General features: G+C 42.9%; 9 protein-coding genes across 11 annotated transcripts; 3 read left to right on the top strand and 6 right to left on the bottom strand.

Moving 5' to 3' along the window:
- The first annotated feature begins 60 nt into the window (after positions 1 to 60).
- LOC111602970 (phosphatidylglycerophosphatase and protein-tyrosine phosphatase 1) lies at positions 61 to 1,355 on the top strand. The gene is made up of 4 exons (XM_023320359.1): positions 61 to 229; positions 470 to 613; positions 754 to 1,071; positions 1,142 to 1,355. Exons 1-4 carry the CDS (start codon positions 218 to 220, stop codon positions 1,268 to 1,270), a joined length of 603 nt encoding a protein of 200 aa, XP_023176127.1. The 5' UTR covers positions 61 to 217; the 3' UTR covers positions 1,271 to 1,355.
- Positions 1,356 to 1,439: 84 nt separating this feature from the next.
- Positions 1,440 to 2,397, bottom strand: LOC111602977 (succinate dehydrogenase [ubiquinone] cytochrome b small subunit, mitochondrial). Its single transcript, XM_023320371.1, has 4 exons — positions 2,244 to 2,397; positions 2,042 to 2,157; positions 1,790 to 1,980; positions 1,440 to 1,727 (listed from the first exon to the last, which is right to left on the bottom strand). The coding sequence occupies exons 1-4, from the start codon at positions 2,284 to 2,286 to the stop codon at positions 1,529 to 1,531; spliced, it is 549 nt and encodes a 182-aa protein (XP_023176139.1). The 5' UTR covers positions 2,287 to 2,397; the 3' UTR covers positions 1,440 to 1,528.
- A 148-nt stretch (positions 2,398 to 2,545) lies between these two features.
- Positions 2,546 to 4,990, bottom strand: LOC111602778. Its single transcript, XM_023320049.2, has 4 exons — positions 4,810 to 4,990; positions 4,292 to 4,710; positions 3,426 to 4,237; positions 2,546 to 3,367 (listed from the first exon to the last, which is right to left on the bottom strand). The coding sequence occupies exons 1-4, from the start codon at positions 4,856 to 4,858 to the stop codon at positions 2,785 to 2,787; spliced, it is 1,863 nt and encodes a 620-aa protein (XP_023175817.1). The 5' UTR covers positions 4,859 to 4,990; the 3' UTR covers positions 2,546 to 2,784.
- An 864-nt stretch (positions 4,991 to 5,854) lies between these two features.
- LOC111602791 (lipid storage droplets surface-binding protein 1) lies at positions 5,855 to 7,938 on the top strand. 2 transcript variants are annotated; one of them, XM_023320068.2, is made up of 7 exons: positions 5,855 to 5,876; positions 5,941 to 6,239; positions 6,317 to 6,527; positions 6,799 to 6,992; positions 7,265 to 7,455; positions 7,519 to 7,696; positions 7,753 to 7,938. In XM_023320068.2, the coding sequence occupies exons 2-7, from the start codon at positions 5,952 to 5,954 to the stop codon at positions 7,897 to 7,899; spliced, it is 1,209 nt and encodes a 402-aa protein (XP_023175836.2). In that variant the 5' UTR covers positions 5,855 to 5,876; positions 5,941 to 5,951; the 3' UTR covers positions 7,900 to 7,938. The 2 variants fall into 2 exon arrangements, with proteins under 2 accessions (XP_023175836.2, XP_030080801.1); XM_030224941.1 differs by lacking the exon at positions 5,855 to 5,876 and having other exon boundaries at positions 7,519 to 7,675.
- A 59-nt stretch (positions 7,939 to 7,997) lies between these two features.
- Positions 7,998 to 8,704, bottom strand: LOC111602686 (probable oligoribonuclease). The gene has a single exon (XM_023319911.2). The coding sequence runs from the start codon at positions 8,681 to 8,683 to the stop codon at positions 8,042 to 8,044; it is 642 nt and encodes a 213-aa protein (XP_023175679.1). The 5' UTR covers positions 8,684 to 8,704; the 3' UTR covers positions 7,998 to 8,041.
- On the top strand, positions 8,217 to 10,185 carry LOC111602676 (dnaJ homolog subfamily C member 8). 2 transcript variants are annotated; one of them, XM_023319890.2, is made up of 4 exons: positions 8,217 to 8,295; positions 9,002 to 9,201; positions 9,353 to 9,673; positions 9,730 to 10,185. In XM_023319890.2, exons 2-4 carry the CDS (start codon positions 9,133 to 9,135, stop codon positions 10,102 to 10,104), a joined length of 765 nt encoding a protein of 254 aa, XP_023175658.1. In that variant the 5' UTR covers positions 8,217 to 8,295; positions 9,002 to 9,132; the 3' UTR covers positions 10,105 to 10,185. The 2 variants fall into 2 exon arrangements, with proteins under 2 accessions (XP_023175658.1, XP_023175667.1); XM_023319899.2 differs by lacking the exon at positions 8,217 to 8,295 and adding an exon at positions 8,780 to 8,861.
- A 45-nt stretch (positions 10,186 to 10,230) lies between these two features.
- LOC111602675 (helicase SKI2W) lies at positions 10,231 to 14,617 on the bottom strand. The gene is made up of 4 exons (XM_030224932.1): positions 13,810 to 14,617; positions 11,652 to 13,232; positions 10,528 to 11,595; positions 10,231 to 10,469 (listed from the first exon to the last, which is right to left on the bottom strand). Exons 1-4 carry the CDS (start codon positions 14,533 to 14,535, stop codon positions 10,266 to 10,268), a joined length of 3,579 nt encoding a protein of 1,192 aa, XP_030080792.1. The 5' UTR covers positions 14,536 to 14,617; the 3' UTR covers positions 10,231 to 10,265.
- Positions 14,618 to 15,104: 487 nt separating this feature from the next.
- On the bottom strand, positions 15,105 to 16,259 carry LOC111602655 (uncharacterized protein C11D3.03c). The gene is made up of 3 exons (XM_023319831.2): positions 16,116 to 16,259; positions 15,914 to 16,055; positions 15,105 to 15,851 (listed from the first exon to the last, which is right to left on the bottom strand). The coding sequence occupies exons 2-3, from the start codon at positions 16,034 to 16,036 to the stop codon at positions 15,168 to 15,170; spliced, it is 807 nt and encodes a 268-aa protein (XP_023175599.2). The 5' UTR covers positions 16,037 to 16,055; positions 16,116 to 16,259; the 3' UTR covers positions 15,105 to 15,167.
- Positions 16,260 to 16,507: 248 nt separating this feature from the next.
- On the bottom strand, positions 16,508 to 23,881 carry LOC111602931 (nuclear pore complex protein Nup98-Nup96). Its single transcript, XM_030224970.1, has 9 exons — positions 23,220 to 23,881; positions 20,376 to 22,913; positions 19,792 to 20,319; positions 19,552 to 19,722; positions 19,239 to 19,426; positions 18,887 to 19,172; positions 17,805 to 18,816; positions 17,331 to 17,740; positions 16,508 to 17,266 (listed from the first exon to the last, which is right to left on the bottom strand). The coding sequence occupies exons 1-9, from the start codon at positions 23,497 to 23,499 to the stop codon at positions 16,764 to 16,766; spliced, it is 5,916 nt and encodes a 1,971-aa protein (XP_030080830.1). The 5' UTR covers positions 23,500 to 23,881; the 3' UTR covers positions 16,508 to 16,763.
- Between the last annotated feature and the right edge of the window lie 118 nt (positions 23,882 to 23,999).

Here is a 23,999-nt window from a genome sequence, read left to right as displayed (position 1 = left end):
GACATACCGGCATGCACACCTCTACGACGTTTCTAGTGTTAGAAAATTTTACAGAGTTAATCTAGCCATTTTTGTTGTTCCATTTCATAATGCAAATTGCTAAAGCAGCAGCACAAAAACAATAGTGATAATTTATGAATATACTAATTAATATACAAGGAAGCATTGTTAGGCTGTGAGTCATTGATCTTTTGAACCAAAGAAGCTACACAAAAGCATGGAAATGAGTGTAAGTTACGGCAGCGGCTGCAAGGTATCAGGTACTGGCACTGCGTTCAACGACGCCAATGAAACCAGTTCCAAGCCGCGCTCCAAACGACTCAGACAGTCACGCATTAAGTTATTCATGCTTAACTTCGTAAGCTGGTGAAAGTTTCCAGCTGTTGCTGCATACACGCTAGGCTCGAAAACGTAGAGCGTCGATTATTAATCCTAAACTTCTCCCCACCCACCTGTGTGTCAATTCAAGGCGGCTATGCTTGCGCGTGTCTCCTTTTATCCAACGCTGCTCTACAATGTGCTAATGGAAAAGGCGACGGCAAGGAATTGGTACGATCGTATTGATGAAAATGTTATACTGGGAGCGCTGCCCTTTAGAAGCCAAGCAAATGACGTAAGTTATGTGATTTAAGATAAAAATAAATTTATTAAAAGTTTAATTTTTGGTACTTTTGTTCAATTTAAAAAAATTTTAACTGTGTAAACCCCAAGTAACTTTAAAATTTTTTTATAAAAATTGTTTGTGGCCAACAGCTAATTGAAAAAGAGAACATGAAAGCTGTCGTGTCAATGAATGAAGACTACGAACTTACCGCTTTTTCTAACGATTTACCTAAATGGAAGGCCCTTGGCATTGAATTTTTACAACTGGCTACCACAGATATATTCGAGTCACCCAATCAAGAAAAGCTCTACCGTGGCGTAGAGTTCATAAATCGCTTTTTACCACTGTCGAAGCGCATATCGCAAATAGACTCGTCGCAATATGCCGAAAATATTGGTTCGGTCTATGTACATTGTAAAGCGGGGCGAACACGCAGTGCCACTTTAGTGGGATGCTACCTAATGCTGGTACGTTTTATAAAAATTGCGTCCGATGACGCATTAAAGCCTTTGTTTAACAATGCGTATTTATTTTTAGAAAAACGGATGGACACCAGATCAAGCCGTCGAGCACATGCGTCAATGTCGTCCACATATCTTACTGCACACCAAACAATGGGATGCTTTGAGAATATTCTATGCAAATAATGTGGAGCCCCAGTCATGACCCAGCCCGGACTGAAATCTGATATACAATCGGTTGAATGTTTATTCAAAGCATAACATATGGTGCACGTTTTTTATTTTTTTGTTGCCTTTACCAAACCAATTAGTGCAGTTTCGTGTTAAGTAAAAGTTTTAAATACAAGTTTGTTGAGTAAGTGAGCCCCTTTTTCCTTTTTGTTTCAAGTTACTTTTATTTACTGCTAATGACTAAGACCCAAACGTCGAGTGGGTATACACAATAAGCAAGTGGGCTATCCATTTACTGGTTGGAGTCCTTGCCCTTGATAGCCCAGAAGCGTTTAATTCCATTGGCCAGACCGACATCGTTCTTGATATAATAAAAGAGGCCTCCCAACGTGGCAACTGACATTATAATAAGAGCAATGTGAGAAACTTTCGGTAGAATATTACCAACAACTGATGGACGCATGTAATCCACCACCATAGCCTCAACACCCCTAAAATTGTAAAACGGTTAGTTCAATTAAATCGCAAATGGTTACCATCTTAAGCATCTTACCAATGGGTGTGAATAACTACAGATATAGCCAAAAGAGCGTCCAAGACTTGCGAAGGAGCTATGAACGCTGCTGGAATAACTGCCAACAGGCCAGCCGACACTATGCGTTCAATAGTCCATAAACGAGTGTGACTGCTTGTCGCCGAAGCCATTCTTGGGGTGCTTACTGAAATATTACGCACTACGATGGGCTGAAAAATTTAGATAAGGCGATCAAATCAAAATCTCACAAACGATTCTTTAAATAAATACCGAAATTTGTTTAGCTAGAGCTAGAGGTTTGCTCACAGCTTGGCGTTGCGTGTTGGCCACAATTGTGGAGTAGGAATTCAAGGACGTGAGACGCACGGATTTAAGAAGTGCTGCAGCTGTCGGTGTGTCGTATGATGCCGTTATATAATGAGAACATTTGTCAGCTAAAACAAGTCATTTTACACTGTAATACAATACTTACCATTACCGCGAGCTGCACCACGTAGAAGCACAGTAGACAACATGTTTCTTATTGTATTTGAAAATATTGTTTCGTCGAAAATATAAAAACACTTATTGGCTCGAACAGTCAACTACCGACATTTAGAGTATTTTACAGCACTGAAATTGTTGATGCCTACTATTTATCGATGGGAAAAGCTATCGAATGTTGGGTTCCGCCCAACATTCATGTTAATTTCAATAATATTTGATCATTTATATGTATTTATATTTTTAATATATATATTATAAAAAAAAAACATTTAAGATATATTAAGCTGCTTTATTTGTTTGTACACAACATTGAGATTCGTTTGCGGACGGAATGTTAAAATGATGTCGAGATTTTCGAGCTGCATTGTCATTCTATTACTTTTGTACTTATAAACTAGATCGATATGTTGTAAATTTGTTTAAGAAAGTCGATAATTTTACAGAACATCAAAGGCACATTATTACATATTACTAAAAAGTTTTTCTAGACAAATATGGACGGTACTGTAAAACTTATACTACACTCATTAAGCGACTAAATATTTAGATACCATATAAATTCCGACAATGGCGAAGGTAACACTTGGGAAAGCCAAACGATCTACTCCAGCCTTGTAAAAGTCCCATTCAAAGACAATATTGGAAGCATCCGACGGTTTCCAAGGATTCAGTCCATCGTCGAAATACATAGGGCAGTCGTCGCGTTCACGTTCATACTCAACGGCATCAATGGCGACTGCAGCGCCTTCGGAGTGATTCCATGAGGTCACGTCTTGGTTCAGTTTGCAAAATGCCCCTACTGCCTGGGACATGAGAACGCGGTTTAGGTCTGCACGTTGATATACCCAGCAGCGATATTTAGATAAGGGATCCAAGTCATCGTAAGTGATTAGGTATGATTTTAGATTTTCTTTCCAGAAGCCAATGCATTTCATACGGTAATCGGGATCACTGTAAATATCAACAGGTCGTCCCAAATGATCCACAGACAAGCAATAGTTCTCATCGACAGCCAACTCCTTTTGGTCTGTGTCACAGACTGATAAATCGGATATGTTCTGCTTGCAGTGGATATCGGGACGAGGACTCAGTGTAACACCACCAAGGATTCTGAAATATTTTTCGGATTAGTCGCATTTCTCTAATTGTTATTCAATAAGAAACTAACCTTGTTTTAAAGGGATGCTCGCCCCTTTGTGTGAAATTAAACTTTCCAGCAACTGGACAGCGGACAGGAACCGGGTTTCTTGCTAAGAACAAATCATATTTCCATGCCTCTGAATTTGGGAATTGTACCCAGGAGCAAACTGTACTGAAATCATCTTTAATAACAGCTAAGCCCTTGCGATAACGTATGATATTGTGGTGTCTGGGCATAAAGTCAAAGCATACATAATCCTTTTGGCAACCGTCGACAGTGAGACGCGCCATCATAACACGATTGCCACGACGCTCGCGGCACACGTAAATCGTCTTTCGGTATCGAGCCCTATCAGGATAATATGTCTCATTGATGTGTGTCTCACTAATGGACACATCGGCATCAATGTTGGCCGTGTTCACCCATTCCCCAGAGAAATTCTGGGGCAGTGTGCAGCCAGGCTCAACGAATTCGGCCTTAACTGGTGTTAGTTTAAGACGCTCTGGCGAGTTTTCTGGTGTCTTAAGTGTATTGCATTCAGCAGTGATGGAAACACCCACATAAAGATCATCATCCCGATTCTTGAGGAAGCAACGATATTTTTCATCCTTACGTGATTCCTTTGTATTGGCAACAGCAAAATAATGATTTTTTCCCACAAACCAATCACCGAGACAGCTAAACTCCACTGTACCGGTAAACGTGCCTTCCATTCCCTCACACTTCTGATAAGTAATATTAAACTTTTGATTCTGGATAAGAAACTGTGTGCCAGCAGTTTGGCATGATTGGATGCGTGCATCTGGTTTGTTACAGACGCCCGTGAAGCGGAATCGATTCTAGAAACAGAATTAATTACAGTTAATTATTTACACAACTGCACAAAAACTTGCCTGATAAGTAAAATGCCAAACGCCCTCCAGTGATGAACGACAGTTAATTGGCACAAAGTTTTCATTGAACAATGTTATCAGCTGCTGATCATCCTTAATGCCTTTGCAAACATTCTCGACTGTGGGTTCCTGTCCAGCTGGCAAGCCTACACACGGTCCCTCAAACTTCTCAAAGATGTTCAACGTACGTATTATTGTACGCACGCAATGATAACAATTTACGGACCGTTCTTTAAACACAAACGAGTATTCATCACCGTGATGTCGTTGGTAATTGATGCAGTAGCCACGCCTCGACATTGATGTAGCATCGATGATCGTTTGAGTGGGCAACCCCACTTCCCATGAAAACCATGAACCTTGGAGTATTTTCGGTATAATACAGTTTCGCTGCTCTAGTTCATTGTATTGTGCTTGGGCTGTAATTTAAATTATGGTATTACTAAATTCTTCATGAATCATTTTTAAGCCTCGCTTAGACACTTGGGTGTGGCTGTAGCTGTAGTCGATGTACTAACCAATGCTGGATAGGCCTACAAGGCAGATAAAACTTAAGTATTTATTCATTTTAAAACCGCTAATATATTTAATTTTTTGCAAACATTATATTAGTTAAACGAGACTATCAAACAAATAAAATTAACACAAATTGCGTTTATAAAAACACGCAAGAAACAAATTTCCTAAATGCTAAGTCTGCGTTTTACAGCACTATAGTCACAGTCTAGTGCTTTACAACACTTAAACCATTTTTCAACTAGCTCTAATCGATTTATTTACATATTCAGTTAAAATTCAAATTAGAAGACTGTGTCTGAAGTTCAAATTTCAACTTTTTCTGACAAAACAGACAAGCTGCAGACATATTCTCTGATTATATTTTCGTTTAACCGCTTTATGCTGTAATAAAAATGTCTGGCTGATTACAGTAATCACAACTTAGCAACAAATGCAACCCATGCACGCCTGTGGGAAAACAATACAATTGCGCTAAAATTAACGCCGTCTGCTGCTTCTAATGTAAACAGACAGCTGCTATCTGTGGTAGTCCAATTGTCGCACGCTTAACGACCCGAACGCCCCCGACAATCATGACTAAGACACCCAGTGACAAATACCTTTAAGCTAGACTTTAAACCTCAGCATCATTTTTTGCTTCAGTTTGTAATATGGATTCAGATAAAAGAACATTTGTATCATCGAAATGATTCATGCTTGCATTTATGGAGTCCCTAGTTTTATTAGGATTATTGGAATCCGAGTCTGATCGCACTTTGGAACTTATTTAACTTTCAACAAATGGCATGTTGTTGATAAGTGTAGAGTCTAGGTACACACTTCTCTATGCGGATCGCGCCGTCCTTATCACTAGGTGGTAAAGGTCACACTGTGCATGACAAGCCACCCGTCATCCACAATGTCTATGAAGCGATCGATGCAAATTTGGCGCAGTCTCAATTCATAGCCCGTTTAAAAGGGAAGTGCGCTCTCCCAGTGGTAAAAAACTACACGAGTAATTGAAAAAGGAAACCCTATTGTGCCCTTAAATATTTTTAAATCTATATACTTGCTTATAATATTATAGGTAGGGAGCCTGTTTAACAATTTCCAATAAAGTGGGAACTTGATATGTGTTCAATTCTTTAAAGCAACTGCAACCATGGTCACTGGACTACGAATGGAGGCTATCGATCGAATTACATCAATTCCCTTGGTGGAGTCGAGCGTTAAGCGTGTTGAGCACATCTACGACAAAGTCAAGAATAACAATAGGCTCTTCAACTGGTACTTTGAGACAGCGGAGGCCACAATTAGTGCTGCCTACGAAACGGTCCAGCCGGCTGTTAAGCTATTCGAAATGCCCATCAAACGACTGGACAATGTGATGTGCAAAAGCCTTGATATATTGGAGCAACGCATACCACTTGTCTATCTGCCACCCGAAATGGTAAGTTCAGCTGCGACAGCATAGATGCCAATGTGACTTGAGATTCGCTGACATAGGCTATTATTTTGTGCTTAAAGATGTATTGGAATACCAAGGAGTATATGTCGGATCATCTGGTGCGACCTGTGCTCAAGCGTGCAGACTCCGTTAAACAAATTGGCAATGCGGTGCTTGAAAGTTCTCTGACAACCTACGCAGCAGATCGTATCGATGGAGCCTTTACAGCAGGCGACAAATTCGTCGACAAATACCTTGTTCCCATTCCCACAGACCAGGATCAGACAGATGGTGAGTATAGTTTGATGATGATGCCATGCCGCTCATGGCTTATTTTTAAAATATGTAGTCAACATTCATGTAAAAAATGTGATCTACCGAGGTTATCAAGCGTGTTCCATTTGAATTTTGAATATATTTGACTTTCTATTTGTCGATTGCCTAAGCGCCGACCGCAAATAAGTCGTGCGATAAGACGCGGCTTTGTTGCGGTTCAACGTTACCAAAAAAACAAAAAAGGTACCTAGAATTATATTTAAAAATTGTTTTAACCGCACTGCAGCGCCTCAAGACGATGATAACGAACCAGCGGCCGCAGGGTCGAACGAGCGGGGCGCGATTAAAGCAATTCATCACGGTCAACGCTTCTCACGTAAGCTCACACGCAGACTAACGCAAAGAACTTTCGCCGAGGCGAGAGCCCTTAAGAAACAAAGCAAAGAAGCGATCCATGTGCTTATCTATGCAGCCGAATTGGTAAGTGGAGAAATTATGCCAAATTTACGGTTACTCTATTGTCGTGCTTACTATCGTCAAGACTAATCGGTCTGCTTATTGCACCATCACGAGCATACCGTAAGTACAGTGTGTCAAAAACGTATTGGTACACCAATATAGTATCAATTGTGTCAGACAATATTTAATTATAAAATATTTTATAATTCAATATAATTATTTATGACATGAAAATCACGTTAGAAAATGAATACTGATTAATTTATACAAATATTTATTTAAATTGTTCATAGATTGCCACCGATCCGAAGCAGGCCATGCAAAAGGCAAAGGAACTGTGGGGATATCTAAGTGCTGACGAGCCGGAAAATCAAGCTCGGCCAGTCACCCTGGAACAGTTGATTGTGTTGCTAACTCGAGAGTCAGCCAGACGCGTTGTTCACTTCGTCAACTATAGCGCGCATGTTGCTAACAATTTACCCAGGTGAGTGGACGTTTAACAAATAGACGATTTTTAGAAGGGACTGACGAATAATTGTTATTCTAGAAATTTGGCACACACCACCAATGAGGTTATACATCAAATAATATGCATTAATAATCGCATTATAACAATAACTCGCCTGGACAAGGTCAAAAATATATCCAAGGAAGAAGCCGAATCTCTAATTAAACGTATGATCGCCTTCTATGGCAACCTGCAGGTACTCTCGAATGGTTATCTGGTAAATAAGCTTGATTTTGATTGAGTTTTATATTTTTCATCTGAACTTCTTTAAAGGAACGTGTCGCGAGCTTTTTGTCGGGACGCATTGAAGCGGAAAAGGTGACGGGTAGCGAGAGCAACGCGGTTAGCCGATCCTCGAGAAGACGTCAAGAGGCAAATAATTTCTCGCCCGCGCAAAATAATATAAATGGGGTCTATTGAGAAGCCGAGTTTTTTATTGTTGTCGTATTTTTATTTCTAATTATAGAGTTTTGCTTTTGCTTTCATTTACGTACTAATTAAACAGATTTATTTGTTTGTTTATTTTTGTTTTAAAGTTCATAGATTTATTATAACAACAAATTCATTTGAATAAATGCTCCTTATAGTATTTCAATTCTGATATGCTCTCTTTAATGTCTTCGAGGCTGCGGTGAGCGAGCTGTTTGCGTGGAACTCTATTAGCAACCTGTGGATTCCATCTAGTTGCCAGCTCCTTTATAGTAGAAACGTCTATGATACGATAGTGTAAATATTCATCGACAACGGGGAAAAACTTTCGTAGAAACAAGCGATCCATATAGACGGAGTTGCCAGCCAATGGGCACTTTCGCTTTGGTATGTTTTCCTTCAGGTACGTAAGAATCAGATTTTCCGCTCGATCGGGCGTCACATCTGAGTTCTTACACCTGTCTATCAGACCAGATTCGTTGTGATGCTTAATGCACCACTCGTTCATGCTCTCATAAACATGATCTGCATGCTTTATTGCAAAACAAGGTCCTTCAGATTTAATATTCAAATATTTGTCCGTTATAATACATGCAACTTCCAATATCTGATCTTTCTCTATACTCAGTCCGGTCATTTCCAAATCCATCCATACAATGTCCGATGGTTCGCCAACAGGATTTTTGCACGTGCTCATTTTGGTATATTGAGTATGATACAACGATGCAGTTCGTTTACTGAGTATTGTACACAGCCGATTGAACTTAAATGTCATTTCAGGTAGAGTTTAAATTTAAAAAACTCTAGTTATATTTGCTGTACTTTGCGAGTCAACGCCGGCATCACTCGGAGTTAGTTAACTCTCATGTTAACACAATCCATGCTTTTTCTAATTTGGGGAAATTTTAACAGAAACAGCTGCTTGTGGGCACTTGGCGTGTGGTAAAATATATGTAAATATGTATATATTTATAAATTTATTTATATTTATTGTATGAAAAATTATTATTAGTTTCGGTTTAGGTTAATTGTTGAATAAAATTATAATTAACTGAATTATTTTAGCAAAATATAAAGTTACATATTTTTTCAGCATTATAGAACACTGAAATTGAAACACAATTTGTTAACACTGGCCGTACATTGTGCGTTTTCTCAACAAAAAGCAAATCGAAAAATTGTAACAAGAAAGGAATACAACGTAACTGAAACAAGAAACACAAAATGTCCTCCTCGACGTTGAGAGATGAACCCGGCACTTCAAAAGAATCGTTTGAGGACTTCTACACCGAAGTAAGTTTCGTGATCCTATTCAATGCCGTGCCAGCGCCAAACCCAACGCCAACGCAAATGCAAACGGCAATGGCAAAGGCTAATCGAAAGACAGAAAAAAAAAGAATTTTGTTATACACATAAATAAACGATTTTGTGACTATTTTCGCAGGTGAAAGAAATTGAAAAACGCGATTCAGTACTAACTCCTACTCAACAAATTGATCGTTTACTTCGTCCAGGTTCCACATACTTCAATCTTAATCCTTTCGAGGTGCTGCAGATTGAGCCCGACGTCGAGGTGGCCGACATAAAAAAACGTTATCGTACTCTCTCCATACTGGTACATCCAGACAAGAATCACGATAACCAGGAGCGCGCCCAAATGGCATTCGACATTGTTGCTCGTTCCTGGAAAATTTTGGAAAACGACCTAACACGCAAAAAGTGTTTGGAGGTGTATGAGGAAGCTAAGGGCCGTACAGATCATATGGTAATTACTTTCATATATATTTTCAAAGAAAATTTATCGAAACTTACGTATTTTAGATTGCCGAAAAACGTAAAAAACTCAAAAAAGAAGGTAGATCGTTTGAACTAATACCTGAAGACGATCCTGCAAAATATAAACATGCAATTTATGTTATGGTCATGAAACTTTTTGCCGACATGGAACGGCGACGGCAAAAGCTTGATCAGCGCGATCAGGAGGAGCGTAAGCGAAAGCGCGAAACCGAAATCGAGGAAGAGGAACGCGTCAAAGCAGATCGTGAGTGGCAGCAAAACTTTGAGGAATCCCGTCAAAGTAGAGTCAACAGCTGGCACGACTTCCAATCTGGCGCTAGCAAATCGAAGAAGACTAAAAAACAAAAGCATATGACCGGCATGATGGTGCCGCCAAAGTTTAAGCCGGAGACACGATGAAATCCGTTTGCGACTGTCGTCAGCCGCCTCATTATTTTACCCATATATTTTTACATTTTTATAAGTATCCTTTGGAATTGTAATAATTGACATGATCATAATTTATAGTTTTAGGTAAAACAAACATTTGGGTTTCATGTCTTCATTCGATTTTCTTTCTTTTAGAGTTCCGTATACAAACTGGCTGTAAATACAATATCACGCTTTATAGCCGCCGAGGCCTCTTCCATTTTAGACTGCAAGCCGGGATTTCCGATTCGTATGGCTGCAGTTTTTACATCGCGAAGTGTTTCGTCCAACTGCTGAATACATCTCACAATGATGCCTTCCTGTACCTCGGTTAATTTCATGATTTCGGCGAAGGGCTGCAAAATTCGATTTTTGAATTGGTAAACAAAATTTGAGTCAAGCTCTGAATCTCACCTTATTCTTGGCCCACTCGTAGACAACTTCGAGCAATCCAAAGTTCAGATTATTTTCTGCTTCAATTGCCGCTTGACAGCGTTGTTCCTCGGCTAAGATGGTGTCGTTGATTTGCTCGAATGCAGCAACACATTTCTTAAGCGGCTCTGGGATAACAGGTTCTCCCTGAATTTTAGCCTGAAACACCAGGCCCGACAATAGCGCAGCTATCTCCGCTGGCTCCAGATCATTAAACATATTGCACAGTATTAGCTCAGTAATCAACAGCTCATTTTGACCCATTTCGCAAGCCACCTTCCCCTTAAGTGTCACCTCGTTTAGCTCATCGATATAGTTGAGAGCCCGCAACACCTGCAGCTTGTTGCAGTAATCCGGATATAGGGTTAAGTTCTTAGCCGAATTCTTGAAGCGCAACTCCTCAATGTGGATCTCCAACACACGACGCTCGTACACCTTGGCGAACTCCTGCTCAAAGCCGGCAATATTAGTGTGGGGGAGTACATCGCCCACCTGGCGTGCGAGATGATCCACATAGTTCAGCATGGCCACTTCGGTTTCCGCATTCACGTTTATCTCCTTGGACATGTTGATGTATTTAATGCTATCCGGATTGGCGTTGTACGCCTCGTTTAACTGATGTAGCTCCGTGACGGCTTTAACGACTGTTGCGCCAAGAGGCGCATCCTTAAAGCGTTCCAACTGTCGCTGCTCCCAATTCCGTATGATGACATCGGCGTCCACTTTAATTGTTGATTTTGTAATCGTTAAGATATCAATGGCTCTGATGTCCAGGACGGTATGTCCTCCAATGCCCTCTGGATGGAAAAACTTGTTCTGCGGCGTCAACGAGAGAATTTTGTAATAAAGCTCGCCGCGATTGACGTTCTCGCAGTCGTTGCTCTTGAATTGATGGTCCAGCACCAATACCTTGTACACGGTATCCTTGCCCAGCACGGACTTGACATTAAGCAATAGGGCTAGCTTATTGTAGTGCTTGCCCTGCGTGATGACAATGATGCGGCCCACTTTCAGTTCCTTTTGAATTTTCGGCTGGCTTAAAATGAATTTCTGTAAATGGAAGCAAGTAGATAATTAGGTTAACCAATCGCTTGATTGTTACTCACCATTATGCGATGCTTCTCCTTCCAGTATTCCACGGACTTGTCGTAGAAATATATCAGCGGTGTAAGGTGCTCGGCGAGGTTGGGTAGCGTAGCAAATTTGTCCTCGGCCAGCTGCAGAAGCTTTCTCTGCGTAGGTAGCTGCAATTTCTGATTGAACTCCTTAAAGCTGAATTGCATTATGTCCTCCACCTTGATGCTCTCAATGCGCAGACATGTTAGTATTACGGCGTAACGTAGAATGAATTGCGACTGTAGCTTTTCTGGCAGACCCAGAATCATAGGTCGCAGTTCCATAGACGGTGGGACTTGAGACTTGCACAGCAGGATGACGGTACCATTCTCATCGTGTCCACGTCTTCCGGCGCGTCCGGCCATTTGTATGTATTCGCCCGGCTTTAGATTACGCATCTCAATGCCATCGAATTTCTTGTGCGAGTCAAAAATTACTGTACGAGCCGGCATATTCACGCCCATGGCAAAAGTTTCTGTGGCAAAAAGCAGCTTGACGAGCCCGTTCTGGAAGAGCATCTCAACGATCTCCTTGAGAATTGGCAAAATGCCGCTATGATGTACACCAATGCCACGCTCCAGTGCGTCCTTCAGTGACAGCACCTGTGGTATAGTACGATCGGGTGGCTTTAGCTTGGCCAGGCATTGCAGGAAGAACTTTTGCACTGCGCCCTTTTCCACTGCCGTATTGAGATCCACAGATTGCAGGGCAGCCACATTGGCATCGCAGCGATTGCGAGACAGAGTGAAGGCTACCACTGGCATCTTATTGTTGCGCTTAAGAAAATCAATTAGACCAATCCAGGTGCACTGATCCTGCTTGCTGCTGACATAGTTTTTAGCACCGCCCGCTTTAGATTTGCTTTGCATTTCCTTCTTACGCTCCACAGCCTTCTCGTAGTTGCCCTGCAGAAATTTACCCTGAGCATCGACCAAAAGAAAGATATCATCACGACTCTTGCCGCCGGCGCCAGTATAAAGGTAATGCATCAGTGGCACTGGACGTTTCAGCGTGCTTATGACGTATACCTTACGCTTCTTTGTGCTGCCCACCCAATCGGCAAGTTCCATGGTGTTAGGAACAGTGGCGCTAAGCATGATAATATTGACATGGTCTGGCAGTAATATGATAACTTCCTCCCAAACATGGCCTCGCTCGGGATTATTGATATAGTGGACCTCATCGAAAATGACATATTCCAGATCACGTGTTATATCGCTGCCACAATACAGCATAGAACGCAAAATCTCGGTGGTCATAATAAGGCACGAGGCGGTTGGTTCAATTTGTAGATCACCTGTGATGAGACCCACATCTTTGAATGTCTTGCGAAAGTCGCGGTACTTTTGATTGGATAGCGCCTTTATGGGAGACGTGTAAATGGTGCGCGTTAAATCGCGCTTCGACAATGCAATGGCGTACTCAGCCACCACGGTCTTGCCCGCAGATGTGTGAGCCGCGACGAATACATATTGACGTTGCTCCAGCTTGAGAATGGCCTGCTTTTGGAATACATCCAGTTCGAAGGGAAACTCCATGGCCGGACAGGGTATTTGCTCCTTGAAGTTGAGGATGGGCTGACTGATGTCCACCATTTCTGCCCAGTCGCTGCTAAAGGTTTTTGGATATCTGCTGGAACCAGTTCAAAGTGTCCACCACGAGCTTAGCAATCTCCAGTGGCTGCTCTCTTTGCATTAAAGCCGCCTGGCCAGAAGGGATAGTTCATGTGCGATCCTCGTGTTATTTCTTCCAACAGACCAGACCCGGTTCGCGTTGCATGGACATGGAGTTATTTGGCATTGCCCGCTTTAGATTTGCTTTGCATTTCCTTCTTACGCTCCACCTTCTCGTAGTTGCCCTGCATAAATTTACCCTGAGCATCGACCAAAAGAAAGATATCATCACGACTCTTTGCCGCCGGCGCCATTATAAAGGTAATGCATCAGTGGCACTGGACGTTTCAGCGTGCTTATGACGTATACCTTACGCTTCTTTGTGCTGCCCACCCAATCGGCAAGTTCCATGGTGTTAGGAACAGTGGCGCTACATGATAATATTGACATGTCTGGCAGTAATATGATAACTTCCTCCTCCCAAACATGGCCTCGCTCGGGATTATTGATATAGTATTTGCTCCTTGAAGTTGAGGATGGGCTGACTGATGTCCACCATTTCTGCCCAGTCGCTGCTAAAGGTTTTTGTTGTGGTGGATATATTAAGGATAGGCTTCAGATCCGCGTTCATTATATCATCATCAACGTCTTTGAATTCTGCTGGAAATTGGAGATCTTTCTGTGGCGCATTTGTGCTGACGGCTTCGCTGTCGCTTCTCGTCATTTGTAGCCACTGCTGCACGTCGAGGTCTTCCTCCAAGTTCTCTAGCAAATCCACATTGCTACTTGTGTCAGCCGGCTCCTTGACCTTCTTATCCAATGAGAAGTCATGACCACTAGCAAAGCCTGGCGGCACGGTTAGCAACTTATCGCCCAGTTCAAAGTTGTCCACCACGAGCTTAGCAATCTCCAGTGGCTGCTCTTTTGCATTAAAGCCGCCTGGCCAGAAGGGATAGTTCATGTGCGATCCTCGTGTTATTTCTTCCAACAGACCCGGTTCGCGTTGCATGGACATGGAGTTATTGGCATTGGCGCCCACATCCTCCACATCCACCTCGATAAACTCGAGTATTTCGCCGGTAACAAAATCTCTACGTGGAATTAGCTTTGTACTTCCCGGGCATTTGGGAATGTGCAACAGGCGCATTTCATTAAATTTACGCGGCACCACATCGGGCAGTGGATCATGAATGGATATATCTGGATTAAGTATATAATTGCGAAGCTTCCCATAGTTGTCGTCGCCGCGAATGTCATTCATTGTGCAGCGACTTAAATCTATTTTTCTAACATTAACACAAAGCGACAGAAGAATATTTGCGTACTAGTCAGTGTGACCATGCAATGTATATCAATTTTTATAAAATACCAAAAGCTAAAATACCCAAAATGCTGTAGTGACACTCACTTGGGAAAACTATTTACTTGAATTTCATCGTGTAAACATGAGTTTATTTGAATTAAATTTTTAATTCATAAAAAAATAAAAATTACAAAATTCTCAGGGAAAATACAAACATTTTACAATAGTGATATTTTTTGTATATAAAAAGCCATTAAGCCATATAAGCCATTATTCTAGAAAAAAAATTGAAAAGTTGAAATTTGTAGTTTCTGTGATGAAATAAGAAACTAGTAATAGCTCTAGGTAACGACCTTTATATGTGTAATATATATATATATATATATATATATATATATATATAAATATGTATACATAAACTTAACAACTTTAATAAAGCTATAATTATATTTATTATAAATAATAAAGTCAATCTGATGTTTATAAGGAATACTTTTAATTATCAACATAAATAAGAGATTTAGTTTCCAGTTTATAAGAACTTGATTTCATCATATTTTATTATTTCATATATTCAATTATATTTTTAATTACTTTTTGCGAAATATCTCAACCTTTAATGGGTGACATTTCTCATCGGGCACTTGGGTACCCACCGGAATGGAGACGTCACCTTGAGGGCACGCACTGAGTGCCACCAATAGATTCATATCGGCTATAAACTCAATGAAATCGCCTTTCTGAGCGGGACTGGGCTTACAGAAATACTGGTGGGTATCTTTGGTGAAGCCAGTGCACATAAAAATATTCCATACATCATGTACATCCTGCTCGGTCATGCCGCGCTCCTCTACTACAGCTTTGACGAGGGAGCTGTGACAGCTGCCCACACGCTCTTGCCCGGTGATCAGCTTGTAGGTGTAGTCGTCACAGCGTGTGCCGATAACATCGTGCAATGCACCGCCGTCCTCATCGATGCCATATTTGGCCAGGGTGTCGAACACGAAGGTTGCCATGGGGCGAAGGTAAGGTAGACAGCTCCACAATCTGTCATATACCTTCAGATGGGATGCGTGCAGTTGGCGCGTCTTGCCCGAGTAGAAACGTTCCTGGCGATTGTCCAAGTTCCAGAAGTTGACATCACCCACCTGTGCGCCCTCGTGCACTGTAATACGGCAGAGATCACCTGTTTGCATGGTCCAGGTGCGTGCTTCACGCTTGGGCACCACCAGTGTCTCTACCAGCTCGCCAGTCAACGCTTGGAAGCGCTTATTCTGCACAGAAAAAGACAATCGCTTTAATTTATTTAACAGCATTCCATTTACTACATATTTACATCGTATTCATCTTTGGAAACAACGGAGGCCGCCGGCTTGTCATAACATATGATAGGCTGGTGCTTAGCAAACTCGCGTGGCTTGTCGCCGCGTCCACACCAGGAATTTTGTTTGGATTCCATAATGTTCACCTGCTGAATTCTAAGCAATATATTGCAACTTAATGAGAAATTCTTTGAACGGAATTTTAGTTACACCTACTCTAATCGTTGTAATGATCTACCGATTATAAAAGTTGCACTCCCATCAAAAGTCCATCGTCGACTGATCAAACCGCTTAAGATAAAGTCATGAACCGCGGCAGCAACAGGTGAGATTATAGTCGGGGCTTTCAAGCTTGTCCGATATCGATGATCATCGTGCCGCTTTTATTAAAAATATTCAATTGCAAAAAAAAGGAGTTATCGATTAACAATGAAACCGCTTTGTTTACAATAGTTGATATCAGGTAAATTAAATTTGATCATTACTGAAAAATGAATAATTCACTTCATAGTTTAACCGACTAAAACAAATATCAATTTTATTATTTATCAAGAATACGTAGTTAATAATTACACACATTTCAGCAATTTTAAATGGTAAACAAATTAACAACATATCAAGTGGGAATTAATAGTTTATGTTTGTAACGAAACGTTACGTATTTTACAAGTTTTCTTTTTTCTTTCTCTTTTAAATTATTACTTATGTTTGTTTGGTCATAACAGTTAACTGCATGCACATTTGTATACGTATATCTATATATATATATTAATACATCTAATTGAAGTGGTTGGTTGGCTAATCTATATATCGTCTGTTTTTTAGTTTTCCCTGCTTAGATAGCTATGAATATTTCCATATTATTTAGGTTTGCATCATTATGCGCTCGGTGGTGCGGAGTGGCGCTGGCTCTGATCCTGTGAAGGGCCCTTGGCTCTGTATCTTGTACATCAGCTCATCGAGCAGATTGTTCAGCTCTTTGGTGGAAAACTCTTGGGGCATGGGCAAGCGTTCTAAAGCCATTTTTAGTACAACGCATGGCTCCAGTTCAGGACAGACGATGCACATGCCATTCACCAGGCAACTTAAGCTCTTTGCTATTTCGCTTTGGCAGAGACGATGCTTGGATGTGGGACATGGGAGCAGGCTGATACGTGAGCAAATCTCACTAAGCTGCGGCTTCAGATTTTCCCAACGTGCTTGTATATCCTCCACGCTATTGACGTTGTGTATATGCTTGAACTTTTCATTGATGTCAATGTAATCCAGAAATATTTGACCCTGATTTGTCCAATTTGGTACCTTGACGTTGTTGCTGTCCGCACACTCAAATTGACTCAACAGATTATACAAATACTGCAAATTACCTGTAAGAAAATATTATATTCATATATTAAAAAAAATTCAAATAAAAAAATATGTGAAAATTACTGTTTATAACGGCATCTGGTGCAATATATTGATATATGATTTCGTGGGCCAGCACCCAATGTTTGGCCTTTAGTAAATACTTTGCTTGCATGTGGCGCTGACCCTGGGCTCCCGCTTTCAACGCTTTGGCATAGTCCACCCAAGACTCGGGTACACCAAGCTGCTGAATGATAAACTGCTCTTCTTCGCTCAGTTCCACATGAGTGTCTATGGTGACATGCTGCTGTAGTGTGTGCTGCACAGCACGTTCGCGCTGATTACGATCCTTGATATGCAACTGCACAAATATTGCCCATTGCCACAAGCCCTCATTCTCCAGCTGGCTGGCAAAGTCCACGTGCAGCTGCGCCTCTGTCAATGAGTTGCAATGATGATAGCCTAGAGCTTCCAAAGTTTGCAGCAGCATCCAGCTGTAAATTCAAGAAATATTACTCAATTGTCTTGCAATTACGCTTTGCTTTGTAAAGAGCTTACCTAAGGCGAAAGTCCATCGGATCGGATGTATGTGTAATTGGGTTCAATGTTTGCTCCAGGGAATGCTTACGCTTTGAGAAGAGCTGTAGCAGGTGATAGCGTAGATCATATACAGGCTTCTTGCTCTTGTAGGGGACTTTATTGTAACTGGGCTTTGGCTCATTCGCGTAGAGCTCCTCGGCTTGGAAGGCATTGTCGTACTCCAGCAGGGCATCTGTTATGGTAGACGTGGGCGCAGTAAAGTACCATAGCTGCAGTGCCAAAACGTTCAACCAGTTACCGTCCTCAAGCAGATTAATGGGGCCATGTGAGGACGTCATTAATGGCACGCCTGCGGCCAACATGAACATTTTAATACGCTCCAGGCTGATATATTTATCGGATTTGCTTTGCTGCCAGGCAAAGAGCTGCTCTTCTAAGAGTAGACGCACCACAGCTCCTGAGCTCAGCTGTGCCAGGATCAAAGCCAAATTCGCATCATCGTATTTAAACGCTAATTCACAAGCTTCGGTTACACGATGACAGCTTAACAAATCGATCATGTGCTCCAGATAGCTATTGCTGCTGACCTTCTTTGATAACAGGTCCTTGCTAACCAGCGTATTTTCCAGCCACTCCGATAGCAGATTGCGCCGACACATGATCACATAGTGTGAGTTGACATCCTGTCCAATGAGCTCTTCATGCTCTCCCCACAGAGCAAAAAGAAGCGACCACACGGACACGCCATAGTCAGCCATGCTGCTGGTATTGTTCAACTTAATGGCTTCAGCCAGATGCTTCGCAATCAGTTCTGTTCCGTTGCTCGACTGCAGCCAAGGACAGCCGCTACCTTCTACCTGATTTGAGGTACAGTCTTGCAGTTGCACTGTCAAGTGTGGCACAATGCTTTCAGCAAAATGTGTATACATATCCACGGTGTTGAATTTTACACGCTGCAACAGATTCGGTGAGAAGTCATTGGAGGCTCGTGGCGCAAACACAAGCGCTGCAGGCAACACCTGTTCATTGACTATAAAAAATGTATAGTTATCATTATAAGAATTTCACAATCTAGAGTAAAATATAATTTTGTCAGTTACCTTCATGAGCGCTGCGTAAGTTGTTGAACGTGTTTGGAACCATGAGTGTGTTTTGAGGTCCAAAGCTGAGCTTGAAGCCCCGTCCTTTATAGAAGCCCAGATCTGCAACCCAGTGTTCGTGGAGATCACGTGCTATGGAACGCGACAACGGTACCGAAAAGCCGCATACTTTAATAGGCGCTACTTTGGGTTTTATAATAAAATCGAATGGCTTGAGTCCACTTAAAGATGTCGCAGGACTCTTCTTTTGAGCTGGTTTAATACTTTCAGCTGCCACAGATGAAGCCTGATAGGATAAGAAATCAAAAAGATATAAAAAATAACTAGATATATATCTATATGACTGTATTACCTCTTCCGATTGTACGTCGCGGATTATACTGGTAACAGAAGCGGATGAAGACACAGCTAATAGAGGTGATTGACGACCATAATCACTTGAGCTTTCCGATACTGGAGCATCCTTCCACATATGTGTGTCTTGGGTGTACAAATTGTGTGAACGTTTCAACTGTGGTTGAATACACGTTCGCTGTGAGTCTTTGGAGATAGAAAATATTATGACATGAGATTGGCCAATATAGGATACAAAAACGATCTCATATTCTTCATATCCTTTCTTTGGAATTTCATTATATACTGAAATCCTTTAAACGTATGCATACCTATATCTTCGTCGCTGCCTTGATCTTCTACAAACAGCGATGATTTCATCAATTGCATTTTGTGCGGTTCTTTGCCTACAACATCCTGTGCCAGAGCGGCCGTTGGGCTAGTCACAGTACGTGGGGCATCAAACATGGATAAATCCGTACCACTGCCGGCCTGAAAGAACTCTAAGAAGTGGGAAACAACAATACAATTTCAGTTCCTTTCATTATAGAAACGATTATCAAACTACTTACGAGTCTTGTCCATCATAAGGAACTCCGACGAGTTGTCCATGGGGCGAAAACCACTGGCAACTCCAGCGGCCAACGATTTTGGATCTATACTGCGTGCAGCCTCTTCCGAAATCCGTTGCGCCTTGTGCAGCAATGTCAAAGTCATTTTATCGGTTGAAGCGGCAGCAATGCGTTGCGCATCCATGGCAACTGTTTTGGCTTTTTTAGGATCCGTGGGCACTTCGTCATCGTCCTCATCACTGTCGTTCAAACCATACTTGGAGAAATGTTTGACGCGGAACACCCAGCTGCCTGTCTCTGGCCGGTACTCAATGAAACGCGTTGCATTCTTATCACAGACTCTACGCAATTTGCCCTCCCAGTCGATTTCGAGCAAACGTTGCGGATCCTTAATGGCCTCATGTTTGGTCTTGTCCAACGGCCACACCTGGTCCAATGTCACCTGAGCGTCGCGATTCAAGCCATTGCCAATCGACGGCTTATTGTCATCATCGGGATATACGATGACCTCTTTGTTGCGAAAATGTACTGCGGGAAAGAAGGTTAAATTACTGTGTTTGGAGACAAGTGTGTAGTGTACCTACCAATCTCATCCAGGTTAAGCCCGGCCACATCAAGCTCTTTGCCAAAGTAAACGTTGCCGTAACCCTCGCGGCCAACTGTAAAATTGGGCACCACGCAGGACCCATCCTCTGCCAGATACGACTTGAGATCCTCCAGTGAAGGAATGGTATAGTAACCCACACGTCGGAGCACAATACCCGTTGGATGGGGCTCTTGGTCAGCGTCAGCATTTCCATCTGCTTCCGAAGTTGGTTCTATGGCCAAACGTTGCTCCGAGTCGAGGGAACGTATGGAGAGTGTAGTATCATTTCCATGCTCTGAGTTGAAAGTGTCGCGTCGCAAAACGCTGCTGGCCTGATCCTCAAAAGGATTCTCCGGTATGGTCGACACCGACAGACGTGTTGGTGCTGCATTTATGTAGGTTTCCAAGGGCTTGCGTGGCACTAATTCCGTGAGGGTGCTATTTAAAGGTGCCTGATCTATGCCCGACTGTAGATTATGCTGGCGCACCTTGGCCAAATTATTGGGATGCAGCCACGACTCACGTCGGCTGCTGTCCTGATCAGCTTTGACAATTCCTGGTGAGCTATGAGCATTACCGCTTTGTGTTGGCTCGTTGGATATGACACCATTGAATGATTCACGTTGCGGACGCACTATGCCCACTATTGCGGTGTTGTTGTTGCTGTTGCTACTGCCAGTGGCAGGACTGTTACTCTCGCCTGCAATTGGACCCTGAGTTTTCACTTTGGGCTTTATCACTAGCCGTTTGACGTTGGGCTTAAGATTGAAGCCCTCCACACTGGCATCGAACTCTTCAAGGCCGTCAAACATGGATTTGCGATTATTTGATGTGCCCAGCGCCTTAACACGAATGCTGGATGGACTGTCTTTATTGGTCACCTTATACTGATTACTGCTCAGATCCAACATCGCCTGCTGAGCAGCGGGGTTTGTGGCACGTGTGGCGTCCACTTCATCGTTGCGCTTCAAGTCCTTAAAAATAGGCGTATCACCGTATGGAGATGTTACCTTGGATAAAATCTGCTGGTGTATAGGCACCATTACAACAGCTGGAGCCGCTCCCAGCCCACCTAATCCAGAGAGCCCCGTATTACCGCCACCGCCAAGAGTGCCAAAGCCGCCGCCTAATGTCGACCCGAAACAACCTTGGTTACTAGTGCCAAAGAGACTGCCACCACCGGCAGCCGCGCCAGTGCCCGCGCCAAGGGTAGAAGTACCGCCAAAAAGACCACCCGGCTTGCCAGCATTGCTGAAGAGAGAACCGCCTGTGTTGCCGGCATTAAAGTTGAGCGGCGCCGACGTGGTGGATCCGAAACCACCAAACGCTGAGGTTGCTGGCTTGTTGAGATTAGAGTTAAATAAGCCGCCTCCGGTACCCGCATTAGTGTTGCTCAATGAAAAGTTTCCGAAGCCCGTGTTTGCTGTGGAGCTGGCACCAAAGGCAGGCGCTGCAAAGCTCGTAGCCGGCTTGGAGCCAAAGAGGCCGCCGCCAGCTGTGCTGGTTGCCGGCGCACCAAAGCCACCAAAGCCACTGTTGGGTGCCGACACCGAGGCGCCTAGGCCAAAGGCAGCTTTATTCGGATCATTACCAGTTGCTGCTCCAAATAGCGGAGTTGCCTGGGTGGTGGCTCCAGCGGTGCTGCCGAAGCCCCCAAAGCCTGTCGTTGTTTGTCCAAAGGCTGGAGCTGCACTCGTGGCAGTCGCCTGGCCAAACATGCTGCCGCCGGGTTGACCAAAGCCCACGGGTTTGGCACCAAACGGATTCGAAGCGTCTGTAGCTGTTGCTCCAAATGCGTTGGTCGTGGTAGCTCCAAACGGTTTCTGCATGAAATTGTTCTGTTGGGCTGGTGCGCCAAAGGCGCTAGTTGCTGCTGGCTGCCCAAAGGCTGAGTTGCCGAATAGGCTCTTGTTTTCAGTGCCTGTTTGCCCAAATAAGCCAGTGGTTTGCTGTTGCTGTGCCGGTGAGCCAAAGAGTCCGGTAGCTGCCGGCTGCGTAGCGGCAGCTGGACTCCCAAAGCCAAAGGCACCCGGTGCACTTCCGGCCTGTGGCCCCTTGCGTGAGCTCAGATAGTCCTCCATGCGCAGCTCTTCCAGTGACTTAGCCTCATACTCTTTCATTGCGGTAATGCAATGTTGTTTGGTATTCACATTGTTCGCCTGGCCACCCTTCATTAGCGTATCCGTGCCAATGGTCGGCTGATATTTGACCAGAGAGGTGCCCGGATTAACACCCCCCGCAGCTCCTACGGTCACTGCCTGCGGTTGTCCAAATGCCGACGCAGCGCCACTGCCAAACACATTTGTCGTAGTTGGCGCCGCCTGACCAAAGCTACCAAAGCCCGAAGTGCTCGCAGCAGTCGTTTGCTGACCAAACAGTGGCTGTGCTGCCGGAGTTTGTCCAAAGCTACTCATGCCTAGTGTTGCGGGCTTTGCGGCGCCAAAGGCACTGGTAGCAGCCTGCCCAAACAGCGAAGTGTTTGGAGCTGCCTGTGTGGAGCCAAATATGTTGGATGCTTGCGGAGCTTGTGAAAATGCTGGAAATGAAAAACAAAATCACGAAAAGTATTAATAGGTTGAATGGAATATATACCATCAGACATCCATTGAGACTCTACAGATCACAAATATGTATATGTACAAAAATATATTATATAATTATATTATTAAAATATAAACAAATAAATTTGTATATCTGCAAGAGCAGAAAATGCTCTATTTATAGCAGATGAGCTTCATGTGTTTATACTTTACGACTGTCTGTAAATGGTAACATAATTCACTAAAAAATCATCGTGGCCTATTCGAAGGGTATTAAATCGGCTTTTCTATTCGTCTCTAACCTCCAAATGATGTGGGTGCTGTGGTTGTGCCGCCAAATGCGCTGGTTGTTGTTGAACCACCGAACAGGCCGGCAGTTTGTTGATTTGTTGCCGGCGTAGTGCCAAACATCGACGGTTGAGTCGGCTGCGCGCCAAAAGCGGAAGTGGCACCAAAAGCTGGCGTCGCTGGCTTTCCAAACGCCGATTGACCAAAAGGCGTTGCAGCTGCGCTGTTGCTGAATGTGCCGAAGCCCGTGGTGCCGGCACCCGTGCCAAATGTGGGTTTAGCGCCGCCAAACATCTTGATTGATCCGCCGGCTAGCTGTTGGTACACACAAACATACACTAAACACTAATCGCAAATCGTCAAATGATTTCACAAAGGAGTGAAACACGAGCTCGGGTTGCGCAAATAAATATATGTTTATATATATATATATATGTATATATACATATATGTGTTTGTGAGTGCGTTTCTTGTGTTGTTTTTCTGTGTGAGGCACACAAGTGCAATATCGAACGATTGATTGAGCAACAATAATAATACAAATTTAATATAATTTGTCCGTTTAGTTATTTCGGAAGCACAAACACAGTAATGGCGCGCCGAATATTTTTCACGATGTCTTGTCTGGCGGAAAACAATGCGACCGTTCGTATCAACCTTCGAAGGTTTTTATAAATGCGAGTATATGTATTCTGCAGCCCTGAAATAGCAAAAATACTATCTAACTAAAATACTAGTATGTTAAAAAATATGTTTAATGGACTATCGCATTCAAAATATGTATAATAATTGTA

The sequence above is a fragment of the Drosophila hydei genome, unplaced genomic scaffold, assembly GCF_003285905.1.
Source record: "Drosophila hydei strain 15085-1641.00,03,60 unplaced genomic scaffold, DhydRS2 tig00008121-arrow-pilon, whole genome shotgun sequence".
Lineage (NCBI taxonomy): Eukaryota > Metazoa > Arthropoda > Insecta > Diptera > Drosophilidae > Drosophila > Drosophila hydei.
This window is presented reverse-complemented; position numbering and strand designations above follow the sequence as displayed.

Excerpts from the sequence above, each read along its gene's own strand:
- LOC111602970 (XM_023320359.1), top strand. Across the intron at positions 614-753 it reads TTAGAAGCCAAGCAAATGAC|CTAATTGAAAAAGAGAACAT; the intron begins GTAAGTTATGTG and ends TGTGGCCAACAG. Across the intron at positions 1,072-1,141 it reads TGGGATGCTACCTAATGCTG|AAAAACGGATGGACACCAGA; the intron begins GTACGTTTTATA and ends ATTTATTTTTAG.
- LOC111602977 (XM_023320371.1), bottom strand. The coding sequence starts at position 2,286 with ATGTTGTCTACTGTGCTTCTACGTGGTGCAGCTCGCGGTAATG. Across the intron at positions 1,981-2,041 it reads CTCTAGCTAAACAAATTTCG|CCCATCGTAGTGCGTAATAT; the intron begins GTATTTATTTAA and ends TAAATTTTTCAG. Across the intron at positions 1,728-1,789 it reads GTAGTTATTCACACCCATTG|GGGTGTTGAGGCTATGGTGG; the intron begins GTAAGATGCTTA and ends TTACAATTTTAG.
- LOC111602778 (XM_023320049.2), bottom strand. The coding sequence starts at position 4,858 with ATGAATAAATACTTAAGTTTTATCTGCCTTGTAGGCCTATCCAGCATT. Across the intron at positions 4,238-4,291 it reads TTTGGCATTTTACTTATCAG|AATCGATTCCGCTTCACGGG; the intron begins GCAAGTTTTTGT and ends TTCTGTTTCTAG. Across the intron at positions 3,368-3,425 it reads GAGCATCCCTTTAAAACAAG|AATCCTTGGTGGTGTTACAC; the intron begins GTTAGTTTCTTA and ends AAAATATTTCAG.
- LOC111602791 (XM_023320068.2), top strand. The coding sequence starts at position 5,952 with ATGGTCACTGGACTACGAATGGAGGCTATCGATCGAATTACATCAATT. Across the intron at positions 6,528-6,798 it reads AGACCAGGATCAGACAGATG|CGCCTCAAGACGATGATAAC; the intron begins GTGAGTATAGTT and ends ACCGCACTGCAG. Across the intron at positions 7,456-7,518 it reads GTTGCTAACAATTTACCCAG|AAATTTGGCACACACCACCA; the intron begins GTGAGTGGACGT and ends TTGTTATTCTAG.
- LOC111602686 (XM_023319911.2), bottom strand. The coding sequence starts at position 8,683 with ATGACATTTAAGTTCAATCGGCTGTGTACAATACTCAGTAAACGAACT.
- LOC111602676 (XM_023319890.2), top strand. The coding sequence starts at position 9,133 with ATGTCCTCCTCGACGTTGAGAGATGAACCCGGCACTTCAAAAGAATCG. Across the intron at positions 9,202-9,352 it reads TTGAGGACTTCTACACCGAA|GTGAAAGAAATTGAAAAACG; the intron begins GTAAGTTTCGTG and ends CTATTTTCGCAG. Across the intron at positions 9,674-9,729 it reads AGGGCCGTACAGATCATATG|ATTGCCGAAAAACGTAAAAA; the intron begins GTAATTACTTTC and ends TACGTATTTTAG.
- LOC111602675 (XM_030224932.1), bottom strand. The coding sequence starts at position 14,535 with ATGAATGACATTCGCGGCGACGACAACTATGGGAAGCTTCGCAATTAT. Across the intron at positions 13,233-13,809 it reads TGGACATCAGTCAGCCCATC|CTCAACTTCAAGGAGCAAAT; the intron begins CTCAACTTCAAG and ends AGTCAGCCCATC. Across the intron at positions 11,596-11,651 it reads AGGAGAAGCATCGCATAATG|AAATTCATTTTAAGCCAGCC; the intron begins GTGAGTAACAAT and ends TTCCATTTACAG.
- LOC111602655 (XM_023319831.2), bottom strand. The coding sequence starts at position 16,036 with ATGGAATCCAAACAAAATTCCTGGTGTGGACGCGGCGACAAGCCACGC. Across the intron at positions 15,852-15,913 it reads TTTCCAAAGATGAATACGAT|AATAAGCGCTTCCAAGCGTT; the intron begins GTAAATATGTAG and ends TTTTCTGTGCAG.
- LOC111602931 (XM_030224970.1), bottom strand. The coding sequence starts at position 23,499 with ATGTTTGGCGGCGCTAAACCCACATTTGGCACGGGTGCCGGCACCACG. Across the intron at positions 22,914-23,219 it reads AGCACCCACATCATTTGGAG|CATTTTCACAAGCTCCGCAA; the intron begins GTTAGAGACGAA and ends TTTCATTTCCAG. Across the intron at positions 20,320-20,375 it reads GCTTAACCTGGATGAGATTG|TACATTTTCGCAACAAAGAG; the intron begins GTAGGTACACTA and ends TCTTTCCCGCAG.